The sequence below is a fragment of the Oratosquilla oratoria genome, chromosome 31 (assembly GCF_046742065.1).
Source record: "Oratosquilla oratoria isolate Oo_2021 chromosome 31, ASM4674206v1, whole genome shotgun sequence".
NCBI lineage: Eukaryota > Metazoa > Arthropoda > Malacostraca > Stomatopoda > Squillidae > Oratosquilla > Oratosquilla oratoria.
In genome coordinates, this window is record NC_134807.1 from 48,649,809 (window position 1) to 48,664,808 (window position 15,000).

A 15,000-nucleotide genomic window follows, 5' to 3' on the forward strand; every position below is an offset into this window, starting at 1 on the left:
TTCATTTAATCGGCGACCCCCCCTCTCCGTCCCCCCTTGCATATAAGGAGGGGACGGGGAGAAATCCCTTCGGGCTGCGTCAAAATTTGCTCACACATACTACCTCACCCCCACCCCCCCGCCCATTCCTCCTCATGCAATCACAACATCATCCATATACAACCATTCTCCACTCACCTCTGTCTTCCGTCCTCTCCCTTCCTTCCTCAACAGACATTCCCCTCTTCCCCAAAGCCCCCTTCACCCCATCCATCCACCTCATCCTAGGACGTCCCCTCATGTTCACTCCCTCCACATCTGCCTTCCATACCTCTTTACTAGTCTTTCTTCACTCATTCTTTCCATGTGTCCAAACCATCCTAATATTCTTTCATCAACCCTATCTCCCAGCTCCTTTTTCACCCCTGTTCTCCTCCTCACCTCCTCATTTCTCACTCTATCTAGCCTAGTAACCCCCACCATACTTCTCAGACACCTCATCTCAAACACATTCAAACTCCTTCTCTTCTTCTCTTATGTTCCACGTTTCTGCCCCATACAGTGCTGTTGGCACAATCACTCCTTCATACAGTCTCCTCTTCGCATCCATTCCTAAATGTCTATTCCTCATTACACTCTTTAATCCACCAAGGCATTTACTCGCTTCTCTCAATCTACATTCTACCTCCACCTTCACTCCACCTTTTCCTGCTACACTTGCACCCAAGTATCTAAAACTATCCACTTCCTCCAGTCGCTCTCCCTTAATGCTCACTTCCAGTCTACTGCCACTTTCACCCCTTGTACATCTCATCACCTTACTTTTACCCACATTTATCTTTAGCTTTCTTCTATCACATACTCTCCCAAACTCTGCCACCAGCTTCCTAAATTCCTCCTCCGACGCTGCCACAAGCGACAATGGCGTTGTTGAGTTTATATTGAAGCTTTAATTTCTCTCGTGCAACAAGTTTCTGTGCTGGTTCTAAATAGCTGAGAAGGTGTCCAAAAGACATTTGGTACGGTTTTCTCTTTTTTAATTTCTCCAATACGTATTTCGACCTTACTCGGTCATCCTCAGGGAGGGAGTTAAAATGGTTGGTGAATACATAGGTTTATATACAGGCCGTACATTGGCCGAACACTGAGAGAGGTCAATTTCATGTAGCCGTGATCCGTAGCGCTGCGTACGTGGAAGTAGCAACACTAAGATACGCCTAATCGTATACTACAAAATCCCTAAAACACACACCCTGGTAATGAAGAACAACAGCCAGCCCAGTGCCTCGGATCATTGGGAAGAGAGGCTTTGGTGGCAGGCTCGTTGGTGGCTGTGTAGTCCAATCCGTGATCGGGACACTCTGGGACGGGTTGAGTACGGGAATCCTTGGGTTGTAAGTCTCCGGATATTTGACGCCTTCCTCCGCTTGCCCTTTTCTTCATGGCCTCTCCGCCTCTCAGCATCAGAGGTCTCTCCACCTTTCTTTGTGGTTGCCCTCCAACTGTCTCTGTCGCTGGTGATGTTCTGCTAGTCTTGGCTGCTCTGAGCTCGTGCTTCAGCTGATCTTTGAAGCATTTTCTTGGGGCTCCTCTGTCTCGTTTGCTCTGGCACAGCTATTCACAGAACACAGCTTTGGGTATTTACGTATCCTCCCTTCGTGACAAGTGTCCTAACTAGTGCAGCTGCCTGGTTAATAATATGATCTCGACGCTGGGGATATTTGCTTACTCCAAGACTTCATTATTTGTTACTCATTTTTCCCACTTGAAGCCCATGATGGAAGGAAAGCATCGTTGGTGAAAGTGTTCCAGCAGTCGCAGTTGTTTCGTGCACAGAACTCAAGCTTCTGATCCATAAAGGAGAGTGATGACAACTGCAGCTCTGTACACCAGAATCTTTGCTGAATAGCGTAGAGAGTGTTTCTTGCACACATGCTTCTGCAAACAGTCAAAGGATTTGCTGGCCTTAGCTAGGTGGTTGTCAGCATTCTTGGCTACTGTAGCATCTTTGGAGATGACACACCTAATATACTGTATGTAAAGTTCTCAAATGTGTTGAGTGCTGTTCCTTCAAAGTTGATATGTGGAGGGCGGTAGGTTCACTTCAATGCTTTCTGATACAGCACTTCTGTTTGTTTTTTTCAAGCTGATCGCGAGGCCGAAGTGATTTGCTGCGTCCGCAAAGCAGTTTACGACAACCTCTTCCTCACTATACGAAAGAAGTGTTCAGTCATCTGCAAAGATTAGTTCAATGATCAGCTCCTCTAGTGTCTTTATGTGGGCAGAACTCTTTGGAGGTTAAAAACACTTGCATCAGTCTTGAGCCGTATGTAAATTCACTCTGTGAGATCCTTTTTGACACACCTAAGCATCATACTAAAGAAGATGGCAAACAGCGTGGGAGTGAGGATAGTCTTGCTCGACCCTGTTGTCGATTAGGAATGGGTCAGGCAGATCGCCATTGTGTTTCACTTGCCCCTGCTGTCCTTCGTGGAACTGTTGTAAGATCCTGAGGAGCTTATGTGGGCAGCTCAGTCTTGCAAGTATCTTCCAAAGCCAATCTTGGCTGGCTGTACCAAAGGCTTTTGTCAGGTCTATAAAAACTGCATACGACCCTATGTTTTGCTCCCTGCATTTCTCCTGGCTCTGTCGTAAGACGAAAATCATGTCTGCATTTTTTTGTTTTACTCTGAAGCTAGTATGGCTTAATGTTAGTTCTTTTCAGCAGCAGTAGGAATCAGTCTGACCAGAATGACTTGCAGGAATTTTCCCTGTAATGGACAGCAACGTGACGCCTCTGTAATTGGAGCACAATTATTTCTCCTCTTTGGTTTTGTACAGAAAAGTAATCGTAGCGTCACGAAGATCTTGTAGTACGGTGTCCTCTCCCAACATGTCACGTACAGGTAGATGAGGTTCTTAATCCCTTCCATACGATGACGCCTACGTAGGCGTCATGAGGTGCGAGTTGGTACATGAGGATGCTGGCGTTGTTTCTTGATTATATTTATTTTGTTGTTGTAGTTGAGTGACCCCCATATTCTGTGAACTAGCTTGATCATATTTTCTGTGTTTTATAATATTCAGAGTGAAAGAGAACGAGTAATACAGCTGTAACTTTATATTTCATAACGTGATGCATCATCGAATCATTCTACATCAGGCTGTTGGTTCTGCCCGCGAGAAATTGATTCGTATTGAAGAAGTTAAGAAGAGTATTACCATTCAATTTGTACACCTCTACCGGTATGCCGTCAACTCCAGGAGTCTTGTGGCGCTTCAGCTTTACAATGGCTGCTCTCACTCCCTGTTGAGTAGGGGAATTGTCCACTTCAGACTTACCTGCTTGTTGGGGAATTTTCCTTATCTCTTCTTCTTGCATATGGTATATATCCCCAAAGAGATTTTCATAGTGCTGTGCCTAGCAATTGGTGGTAGATTCCTTGTCAGTGAGGAGACTGGTGCCATTTGATGATCGCAGGGGTGCTTGTACCTGGTGAGTTGGGCCGTACACTGTGCGCAGCGCTGAGTAGAATACTTGGAAGTTTCCACTGTCGGCGTAAAGCTGGGCTTTCTACGCAAGGTCTATCCACCACTTGTCCTGCATCTCACTCAGACTTCTCTGTACAATATTGCATGCATTCCTGTAGGCTGCTTTAGCTGCCATGTCATCTGGTTTGGCGAGAACACTCACAAAACAGGAGCATGATTTTTGAAGAAGGTTCTGGATTGCGGCTTCATTTCCACCAAACCAATGGTTGTGTGGCCTGTTACTTCAGTAGTAATCTCCTGGAGGATAGTTTTCAACTGCCGCCACTGAAACTCTGGTCTAGACCCTCCTCCACTGAGCCGTCATATTTGCTATTCAGACGCTCTCCCAGTTTGCTTTGAAGCTCCTCTTTCATTACAAAGGATTACAAAGGTGGAGCATGCCGACAGGGGACCTTTTGGTCCATATCTAGGTCGGATGAAAAAAAAAAAAAAAAAAAAATCATAATGATAATACATACATACATACATATACCAAGGCTTTTTCCCCCTTCCAAGGGAGGTAGCCAAAAAGGGAAAGGCATAAAAACACTCCCACCCATTTCATCCCTAAATACACTCCACACCCCTCCCACCCTCCCTCTCATCTGAGCACCTCCTGGATGACGGGTCATCCCTGCACCTTGCCCACCGCCCTGGGTCAGAAGCAGTGTCGCAAGACACAGCACATCCACAGCAAGGCCGCTTCATTTAATCGGCGACCCCCCCTCTCCGTCCCCCCTTGCATATAAGGAGCGGACGGGGAGAAATCCTTCGGGCTGCGTCAAAATTTGCTCACACATACTACCTCACCCCCCCCCGCCCATTCCTCCTCATGCAATCACAACATCATCCATATACAACCATTCTCCACTCACCTCTGTCTTCCGTCCTCTCCCTTCCTTCCTCAACAGACATTCCCCTCTTCCCCAAAGCCCCCTTCACCCCATCCATCCACCTCATCCTAGGACGTCCCCTCATGTTCACTCCCTCCACATCTGCCTTCCATACCTCTTTACTAGTCTTTCTTCACTCATTCTTTCCATGTGTCCAAACCATCCTAATATTCTTTCATCAACCCTATCTCCCAGCTCCTTTTTCACCCCTGTTCTCCTCCTCACCTCCTCATTTCTCACTATAATAATGTAAATAACAAATAAAATACATAAATAAATACATAGGTATAGTTAAATAATAAACAAACAGGTAAATAGAGAATAATAATAAACTGACATATAACTAATGATAAATTAAAATCAAACAGACAAATGATAACAAAACAAAAACAAATAATATAAAATAAATCATAATCATAACAGCATCTTGCTTAGGTGTTTATCTAAATCAGTGGTTCCCAACCACAGGGTCGCAACCCAAACTAGGGTCGCGAGGGTGTTTTTGAGGGTCGCCAGGGGGTCTTTTTTAACTTTTTTTTTTTTTTTTATTCAAGTTTCAAATGTATTTAAATTCATTGTGCTAGTAAATATAAACTGAACTATAAAAACGATAGTTTATAAACATTATGCAAGTACGTAGAAATATAACATGAAATGGTTGAATTTATTAGGGTCGGAGAAAATAAACTTCGAATAAAAAAGAATCCTATATTTCGGCTATCAACTGTAGCCCTCTTCAGGAAAGTACATAAGACAGAGGACAGAGGGGACTTATAAACTACAGAAAAGAGAAGGAATGTGGACAGATGACATCACTCAGGCGCGGGGCAAACTGGGGTGGCGGAGGAGGGAGGGGGTGAGGTGAGGGGGGATTGTAAGCTCCGTACCAGTTTGTTGACCGCTGCGCGTACAATGATGTCAGAAGTCCACTACCCTTTAGAAATATTAATATTAGGGCATTCCTCAATTAATGCTCATTCGACTATTTTTCTCCTGAAACCGCAGTGGGACTTGAACACTAATCTGGCCTTACCCCAGTCGAAAGAATGATTCTTATTTTTGACATGAAGAAATACAGCCGAATTTTCTTCCCCATACCTAATTGACCTTTTATGTTCTGCTAATCTAGTGTTCAAGTCTCTCCCGGTTTGACCCAAGTAAACCAAATCACAATATTGGCAGGGCAAACAATAAACACCAGGTGACTCAACTTCCTTCGGTTTTTGTTGAACGTTCACAATTTGCTTACGCACGGTGTTAGGATAGTGATAGGCAATAGTGAGACGTTCATGAGGAAACAACTTGGTAGATGAACTGATGGTATTATTGAATGGAATTTCTAGAGTGTCCTTAAAGGAGCGGTGAAAACTTGAGGGGACGAAAGTTTTAAAATAGTTGGCCCTAGCCTTAATGAGGGCTTGGTCCAGAAACTAAGGTGGATAAACCAACTTCTTAAGTTGACATTTGATCCCCTCGATCTCATGGTCCAGAAATTGAGGACTGCAAATCCTGAAAGCCCTCAAGAAAAGGCCAGAGGTAACGGAAGAATTGGTTTCTTCAAATGTCTTTTCCTTTCAAGACCAATTCTTCCGTCAAAAATTCGGTTGCAGTATGGGTTTCAATTTGAGTGTACTCTTTTGCCCAGCATCAAACCGCCCGAAATGATTTGGCTCTGGTACGTAGACGATATCTTTTCGGCGTGGGATGACAGTTGGGGTCCATTTGAAGTGTTCCATGATAAATTGAACCAATTGACCCCGAATCTTAAATTCAAAGTTGAATGGGAAGGAGGACATCAAATCCCTTTCTTGGACATTTTAATAAGAAAAACTGATGATAACTTATTCTTTACAGTGTACCGAAAGCCCACCCACTTAGGGAGCTACCTTCATTTCTTTTAGCAATCACCCTGACAATGTTAAGAAAAGTGTTGCCTCTGGCCTTTTCTTGAGGGCTTTCAGGATTTGCAGTCCTCAATTTCTGGACCATTAGATCGAGGGGATCAAAGGTCAACTTAAGAAGTTGGCTTATCCACCTTGGTTTCTGGACCAAGCCCTCATTAAAGCTAGGGCCAACTATTTTAAAACTTTCGTCCCCTCAAGTTTTCACCGCTCCTTTAAGGACACTCTAGAAATTCCATTCAATAATACCATCAGTTCTTCTACCAAGTTGTTTCCTCATGAACGTCTCACTATTGCCTATCACTATCCTAACACCGTGCGTAAGCAAATTGTGAACGTTCAACAAAAACCGAAGGAAGTTGAGTCACCTGGTGTTTATTGTTTGCCCTGCCAATATTGTGATTTGGTTTACTTGGGTCAAACCGGTAGAGACTTGAACGCTAGATTGGCAGAACATAAAAGGTCAATTAGGTATGGGGAAGAAAATTCGGCTGTATTTCTTCATGTCAAAAATAAGAATCATTCTTTCGACTGGGGTAAGGCCAGATTAGTGTTCAAGTCCCACTGCGGTTTCAGGAGGAAAATAGTCGAATGAGAATTAATTGAGGAATACCCTAATATTAATATGTCTAAAGGGCAGTGGACTCCTGACATCATTTCACGCGCAGCGGTTAGCAAACTGGTACGGAGCTTACAACCCCCCCTCACCTCACCCCCTCCCTCCTCCGCCACCCCAGTTTGCCCCGCGCCTGAGTGATGTCATCTGTCCACATTCCTTCTCTTTTCTGTATTTTATAAGTGCCCTCTGTCCTCTGTCTTATGTACTTTCCTGAAGAGGGCTACAGTTGATGGCCGAAATATAGGATTCTTCTTTATTCGAAGTTTATCTTCTCCGACTGTGGGTTTCCTGTGATATATATATATATATATATATATATATATATATATATATATAGTGTGTGTGTGTGTGTGTGTGTGTGTGTGTAAAGACTGATAAATTATGGAGGAGAGGTGGGAAATGAAACGCTAAGGCTAGAGTATGGGGTTTTATTCGGACCAGACGTTTTGACCTCCTAAGTATTCTTCAGTGGATTAAAGCTGGAAAAAGACATCAAAACTGTTAACAACTTTTACTTGGGAACGGCTCCTCCCGTCGTGATCTGACGGGGCTTGCTGGACCTCACCTAGGTCACTTAACCCCACACTCACTAACCGCCAACTGTGGTGGTATTTTTGGTGGCAGTATATGCCGCCTCCAGAGCTTTTCTTCTCCTTTTCCCCAGTTTTCTTTGTAAGATATGACCTTTCCAAACTGGGTTGGATCAGGAACATTATATTCCTGTCTTTTCGACTACAAGTCTTCTTTAGAGTGACAGGCAAATGTTAATTTACTGTATACCCCCACTACGTATCATCCCGCCGGATGTCTGTGAACGGAGGACCCTGACTGGTCCTCTCTCCCTCCCAGGATCAGCCTGGCAGCCATCACTCCCAGTATTATGTGTGCATTTTGCTATTAGTTTTGTATTTTTTTCTCCAGACCTGTCCGGAGAAGTCGCACATCTACCCATTTGGGCAAATGCCCGTGCCTCTTCCATCCCAGTGGTGTCTCGCCGTAATATGTCGCAGGACACCTGTAATACGGTGTGCTGTATACAATGCTGTTCTCGTTGATACTGCATTTTTGTTTATACCCCGCCATACCCTTTATTTTCACGCGAAAATGTGCATGGGTGACAGAATTGGAGAAGAATGTACAGACTAAAGCAAGACCTGTTCTATGAGAGGGATGCACCGCGAATAGGTTTTCGTTATTGCGGGAATAATAATGAGGCACAGTCTTTGCATAAGGAAGGAGGGAAAGGGACGCTGAATGTGATGGGAGTGAGAAAAAGTGAATTTGCATCCTTTCTTCTTCCTATGCAAGTTACACATGATTGGTATAAAACAGTTGGTTGAACTTTCTCACAGTTGTTCGATTTACTTCAAATTGAGACTGAAATTATTTTTATTCTACCTATAATAATTATGATATGTGCATTATTTTGAAGACTAAATATTAGTATATTTGAAAGGTCAAAATCAAGGTTAATATAAGCAGGTAGAAAGTCAGATAAAGACCTTAAACTTTGAGTAATCTAGAAAGGTCAAGTTTAGAGTCCTATCATTTTAGAGGACTACAGTAAGAAAATGCTGTAGTTATATTTTTTTGTTGTGAGCCTATTGGAATTTGAATATCACGTCATGTGATCTTTATTAGTAGAGCAATTCAGTGTTAAACTGCACTGAAGTAACTATTACCGGGTGAGGTTTGTTGTGCTTTGCACAATTTTTTTCCTGGTCAAATCTTACTACTTGTTCAGAATTAATGACTCATCTACATCATATATGACAGCAATGAACTCCTTTGCTGCAGTAACATTCCCCAAGTTAAACAAAATTGTCATGACGGTGGCCATAATGACTCCAAGAGAATATATCTTAGCTCCTTCGGAAAAGCCACTTTCCCTAATCTGAACAAAGGCATCTGGTGTTTGCTTTAATGTAATATAAGGAATATAGCTACCTCCCTTATCAGGGGGAAGAAAACTTTTAGTATACAGATGGGTGTTTTCATAATCTCCACCAATATTTGGGTCCTCTTTGCTCTCCTATGCTTGTTTATTACCAGCATTTTTTATGGATCTGGTTAATTATGGTAGCTATTCTTAAAAAGCTTTTGTTTATTTCTGATAACTCCTGTAATCTTACACTGGCCTTAGAGAAAAAATGTTAGGTAAGAAGATAAACCGAAAGAAAATATAATTTGCGGCCACGATATCTTATATTGATCATGCCCTTTGTATTGCTGGTACATACATTTTTAAATAAGTTACTGTGCATAATTCATTTCATTTAACAGCTGATGACAAGGGAATCTTGCAAGTGCCAGGCTACGAATGGGCTCTCTTGAAGCTGGGTCATGTCGGCTCCGTGTCTAAGATCGAGATCGACACTAACCACTTTAAGGGAAACTTTCCCGACTCTTGTTGGATCGAAGCTTGCCTTGCTTCCCCAAGCTCCGAGGTTGAGGACCTTACAGACTCGAAGATGAGCTGGAAATGTCTACTTCCGCCTCAGAAAGTAAGTTCTAAGTGTAAAGTAATTTTCTAAAAGTGCTATTTTGAACACTTCAGTCTTCCTGCAGTGAATACCATCTTTAGTAAAGGATAGGCCTTGTATATCAAGACGCCGCGCTGCCATGGGCCGTCTAACAACAAGAATTTAAACAACATCAACAGCACAGGGTCCAACCAGGTGCATGATGGCGCGGGTTGTGAGTAGGAACGAATATTGCCAAAGGAGAAAAAGTACTGGTTAAGCACACTGAAGATATTCCAAAGCTTACCACTATGACATACTATACATTCGACACTTCAGAGAAAAGAACTTTGTATTAATGTTTTAACTTCTTCGGTACGGAGATCTGGCTTCATTTGAATAAAATTGAGATAATAATCCCGTTGGTATAGGGTCCTTCCTCGGCAAAATAACGTTGCTTGGCGCTAAAGGTTGTACTTATAGTGAAGGGGGTAACATTAGTATGAGATGTGTATTGATGAATGTAGTTACGAATCATAAGAGGAGCAAGAACACCGAAATTGCAGTGTCTAGACTGACAAAGGAGGTCAGGATAACTCTTGCATACACGATTGAATGTAACAATGCAAAAGACACACATATATATATATATATATATATATATATATATATATATATATATATATATATATATATATATATATACATATATATATATACACTGACCCACTGCCCTGGATCAGAAGCGAAACAAAGCAGCAAGACACAGTAGATCCACAGCAAGGCCGCTTCACTTAATTGCCAACCTCCCCTCTCCGTCCCCTCATACGGAAAGCAGAGAAGACGGGGATGAATCCCTTTTGGCTGTGTCAAAATATCATTTATTTATAACCACTTCCTACTCCCACCTCCATCACTCCGCTCCATCCCTTCCCTGCATCACATTATCATCTACACACAGCCATTCTCCACTCACCCCTATCTCCTTCCGTCTCCCTTCTTTGCTCAACAGACATTCCCCTCTTGCTCAAAGCCCTTTTCATCCCATCTATCTAATTCTCGGTAGTCCTCTCAAGTTCACTTCATCCACCTCTGCCTTCCACACCTCTTTTAATCTTTATTCTTTCTTTCCATGTGTCCAGACCATCCCAATAATCTTTCATTAGTCTTATCTGCCATCTTTTTTTCCACCTCCGCTTCCTTACCTCGTTTCTCACTCTATTCAACCTTGTAACTCCTACCATCCTTCTCAGACATTTCATCTCAAACACATTTAAACTTCTCCTTTTTGTCTCTCTTAAATTCCAAGTCTCCGCCCCATACAGTGTCGTTGGCATAATCACCCTTTCATATAATCTCCTCTTTGCATTCATTCCCAAATACCCATTTCTCATGACATTTTTTTTTAATCCCCCAAGGCATTTACTTGCTTCTCTCAATCTACAATTTACCTTCACCTACACTCTTCCCTTTCCTGCCACATGCGACCCCAAATACCTAAGACTATCCTTTTCCTCCAGCCTCTATCTTTTAAGACTTACTTCTAAATCTCCACCATCCCATCTCCTTGTACATTTCATCACCTTGCTTTTACCCACATTTACATTCAATTTCTATCATCGCATACCTTCCCAAATTTGACACTGCCTTAATCCCCCTCCGACCCTGCCACATGCGCGCAATGTCGTCAGTGAACAACAACTGGATCACCTTCAATTTCTCTCCATTTTCTTTAACTATCTCCAATCCCCTGCCCATTACCCTCGCATATACCTCCCGCACCACCCCATCCATGTATACATTAAACAGCCATGGCGACATGATACAGGCCTGTCGCAGCCCAACATTTACCTTAATTCACTCACTCTCTCCCAATTCTAATGCAGGGTTTACTACTTTCGTAAAAAACTCTTGACTCCCTTAACAGCTTTCCCTTAATCCCATATATCTGCAATACCTTCCACAGTGCCTTCCTGCCTACCCTGTCATAAACCTTTTCCAAATCCATAAAGGATAAAAAATATCTTTACCTTTTGCTAAAGATTCCTGAAATTTCTGCCTTATCACAAAACGCAAACCCTTACTGCAAATCCTACTTTTCCTAAACTCACACTGCTCCTCAGCAATTACTCCTTTTGCTCCTGTCCTAACCCGCTCAATTAAAACACTTCCATAAGCCTTTCCAACTACACTCAACAAACTGATCCCTCTGAAAGTACTACAATCACATTTGTCTCTCTTTCCCTTGTAAAGCAGAACTATACAGGTACTTCTCCAATCCTCTGGCACTCTATTCTCCCTTAGACACACATTAAATAACCTTACCAGCCAGTCCACTATTACGGTACCTCCATTGACACTTCACATGACACCCATCTGACCTTGATGCCTTACCTGCTATCACAATTTTCAGAACTACTTGCATCTTGTCTTTTCTTATTTTTCCTCCATTTTCCCCTCTCATCACCGTCATTTTCTTAGCGCCTCCCATTGGTATCACCAATCCCTCCCTATCCTCCTCTACATTTAACAGCTATCTAAAATACACCGCCCATCTTCCCCTTACTGCCTCGTATTCCGTTAACATATGTCCATTCACGCCTTTTACCTTTTCTTCTCTGGTTGAATCACCTCCCTTTTCTTTCTTAACTTCCTTCCAAAATATTTGTTTTACTTTCAACATTTTCTGTCATACCCTTTCCCCATTTTATATTATGCTCTCCTTTTTGCTTCTTTTTTTCCTTGTACCTCATATTTTTCTCTAGACCCACTTTGTTACCAGTCCCTGAATGCTCGCTTCTTCTTTTCTACTACCTTCTTTACTCCATCATCCCACCACTCACTACCTTTTCCATCCCATCCTGCTTGTTTCACATACTTTATTTGCACACCTTGTCACTCCCTTCTTGAAACACCTCCATTCTTATTCCACTCCTACCTCTGCTCTATCCTTCACCACCTCCAATACATCTCTCAGCTTCTCCTGGTACTCCTAATTCTTTTCCTTTTTATTTAAAATGTTTACTCTAAGCACCTCTCTATCTTTCGTCCTTTTTCCTCTTCCTCCACTTATTCTCCACTCTTAAAAAAAAAAAAAATAAAAAAAAAATCTGATATTTCCTCATTCTTTCGTAAGTACATGGACATGCAGAACTCTTCGTACTCATCTTTTGGAAACCACCACATAGTCCATTAATGCCTTATCAACCACCCTTCCATCCACCACCCTCTCCCATGTGTACTTATGCTTGAATTTTATTCTTAAACACTGTTAGTTATCATCAACTCTCTAAACACATCTCCACCAGCAACTCTTCACCATGATTTTTATCTGACACTCAAAACTACCCAACCACTCCATCTATTGGTTCATCCCCTATTCTAGCATTGAGATCTCACAATACTACTGCATTGACATCTCTCCAAAAAACTATCTAAGCACTCATTTAAATCTGTACATAAAGCCTCCCTTTCCTCAATATTCATCTCCCTACCAGGCCCATATGCGTTTACAATGACCCACAACTCAGCTCCAGTCTCACTGTCATCCACATTAACCTTGAAGAAATATTCTTCCACTCCACCACACGCTTTCCTAACTCCTCACTTACTGGTAGGTCCACCCCTTCCATCTCTTGGCCTCCTCTGCAATATACTCCCACATTCAAAATCACCCCTCCATTTCAACTTGGTTTAACTTAGTGCCAACACATCTACCTTCCTTCTAACAAACATTCGCCCAGCTCTTCCCTTTTACTCTCTTCTGTGCCACATCCACGCACATTGAAAGACCCAAATTTTAAGGTACTGGTTGGAAATCTCCTCTCAGAACTATTATACCTTAAATTCTCGTAGGATAGGGTTACATACACCAGGATACCTAGTCCCATCGTTCTGTCCCAATTTAGCCGCCTTTTACGACCTGCATAGAAAAATCGGTGGCGGAATTCTTTCGTTCCTCCATCATAGGGGGCAGAGGCGAAAAATGGAAAATATATTTAAAGAAGAGGTAAAAGACAGTTTCAAGAGGAGACAGCATAATGGAGGGATAGGTACAGTAAAAAAAAAAAAAAAATTCTCTGGTAATAGATATTTTTTCTATCATAGACAAAATAGTGCATTGCACTTGTCCATAGGGGCGCCCCATACATACCTCAAAGCATGGGATGCATGCTACTGTGTAATTTATGTTAAACAACAAAATGCAGCCAATAACCCAATAGGGGGTATATATATTCTATATATTATATATTACATATTATATATTATATATTATATATTACATATTCTATATTATATATCATATATTGTATATTGTATATTATATATTATATACTATATATTATATATATTATATATATCATATATTATATATTATATATTATACATTATACATTATATATTATATATTACATACATTATATTATATATCATAATTTATATATTATATATTATATACTGTATATATATATAAAATCCTTGAAACCTGGAACCGAACTGATTCCCGAGGGAAGGAAGATCACTTATTACGGCGATCCGAAATTCCTGTTTTACTCAAGGACCAGCCCACCAGTGGTATGGGGTAAGGACCGGGTCGAACCCCTTTCACGCTTATCGCCATTGTAACTACGAGAGTAATTCGCTAATAGCAGCGACATTAAACCGATCAATTTTTTTTTGTGACAGTTGCATGCATGATTCGAACCCGCTGTACTCGGCTATCCGTAAATTACCTTACCCCATACCAATGGTGGGCTGGTCCTTGAGTAAAACAGGAATTTCGGATCGCCTAATTAAGTGATCTTCCTTCCCTCGGGAATCAGTTCGGTTCCAGGTTTCAAGGATTTTATAGCCTCTGTGGTCTAGTGGTTAGGGCACTGGGAAGGTAATTTACGGATGGCCGAGTACAGCGGGTTCGAATCCTGCATGCAACTGTCACAAAAAAAAAAAAAAAAAAATTATCGGTTTGATGTCGCTGCTATTAGCGAATTACTCTCATAGTTACAATGGCGATAAGCGTGAAAGGGGTTCGACCCGGTCCTTACCTCATACCACTGGTGGGCTGGTCCTTGAGTAAAACAGGAATTTCGGATCGCCGTAATAAGTGATCTTCCTTCCCTCGGGAATCAGTTCGGTTCCAGGTTTCAAGGATTTTATAGCCTCTGTGGTCTAGTGGTTAGGGCACTGGGAAGGTAATTTACGGATGGCCGAGTACAGCGGGTTCGAATCCTGCATGCAACTGTCACAAATTTTTTTTATCGGTTTGATGTCGCTGCTATTAGCGAATTACTCTCATAGTTACAATGGCGATAAGCGTGAAAGGGGTTCGACCCGGTCCTTACCTCATACCACTGGTGGGCTGGTCCTTGAGTAAAACAGGAATTTCGGATCGCCGTAATAAGTGATCTTCCTTCCCTCGGGAATCAGTTCGGTTCCAGGTTTCAAGGATTTTATAGCCTCTGTGGTCTAGTGGTTAGGGCACTGGGAAGGTAATTTACGGATGGCCGAGTACAGCGGGTTCGAATCCTGCATGCAACTGTCACAATTTTTTTTATCGGTTTGATGTCGCTGCTATTAGCGAATTACTCTCATATATATATATGTATACATATATA

At 42.0% G+C, this 15,000-nt stretch overlaps 1 protein-coding gene across 1 annotated transcript in view; it reads left to right on the top strand.

Annotated features, from left to right (window-relative positions):
• LOC143041548 (allantoicase-like) overlaps positions 1-15,000 on the top strand; it is a gene marked incomplete at its 5' end in the record, with an annotated part of 130,139 nt that overhangs the window by 93,491 nt on the left and 21,648 nt on the right. The window contains 1 exon segment of the mRNA XM_076213547.1: positions 9,207-9,427. Coding sequence (XP_076069662.1) covers positions 9,207-9,427 — 221 coding nt within the window.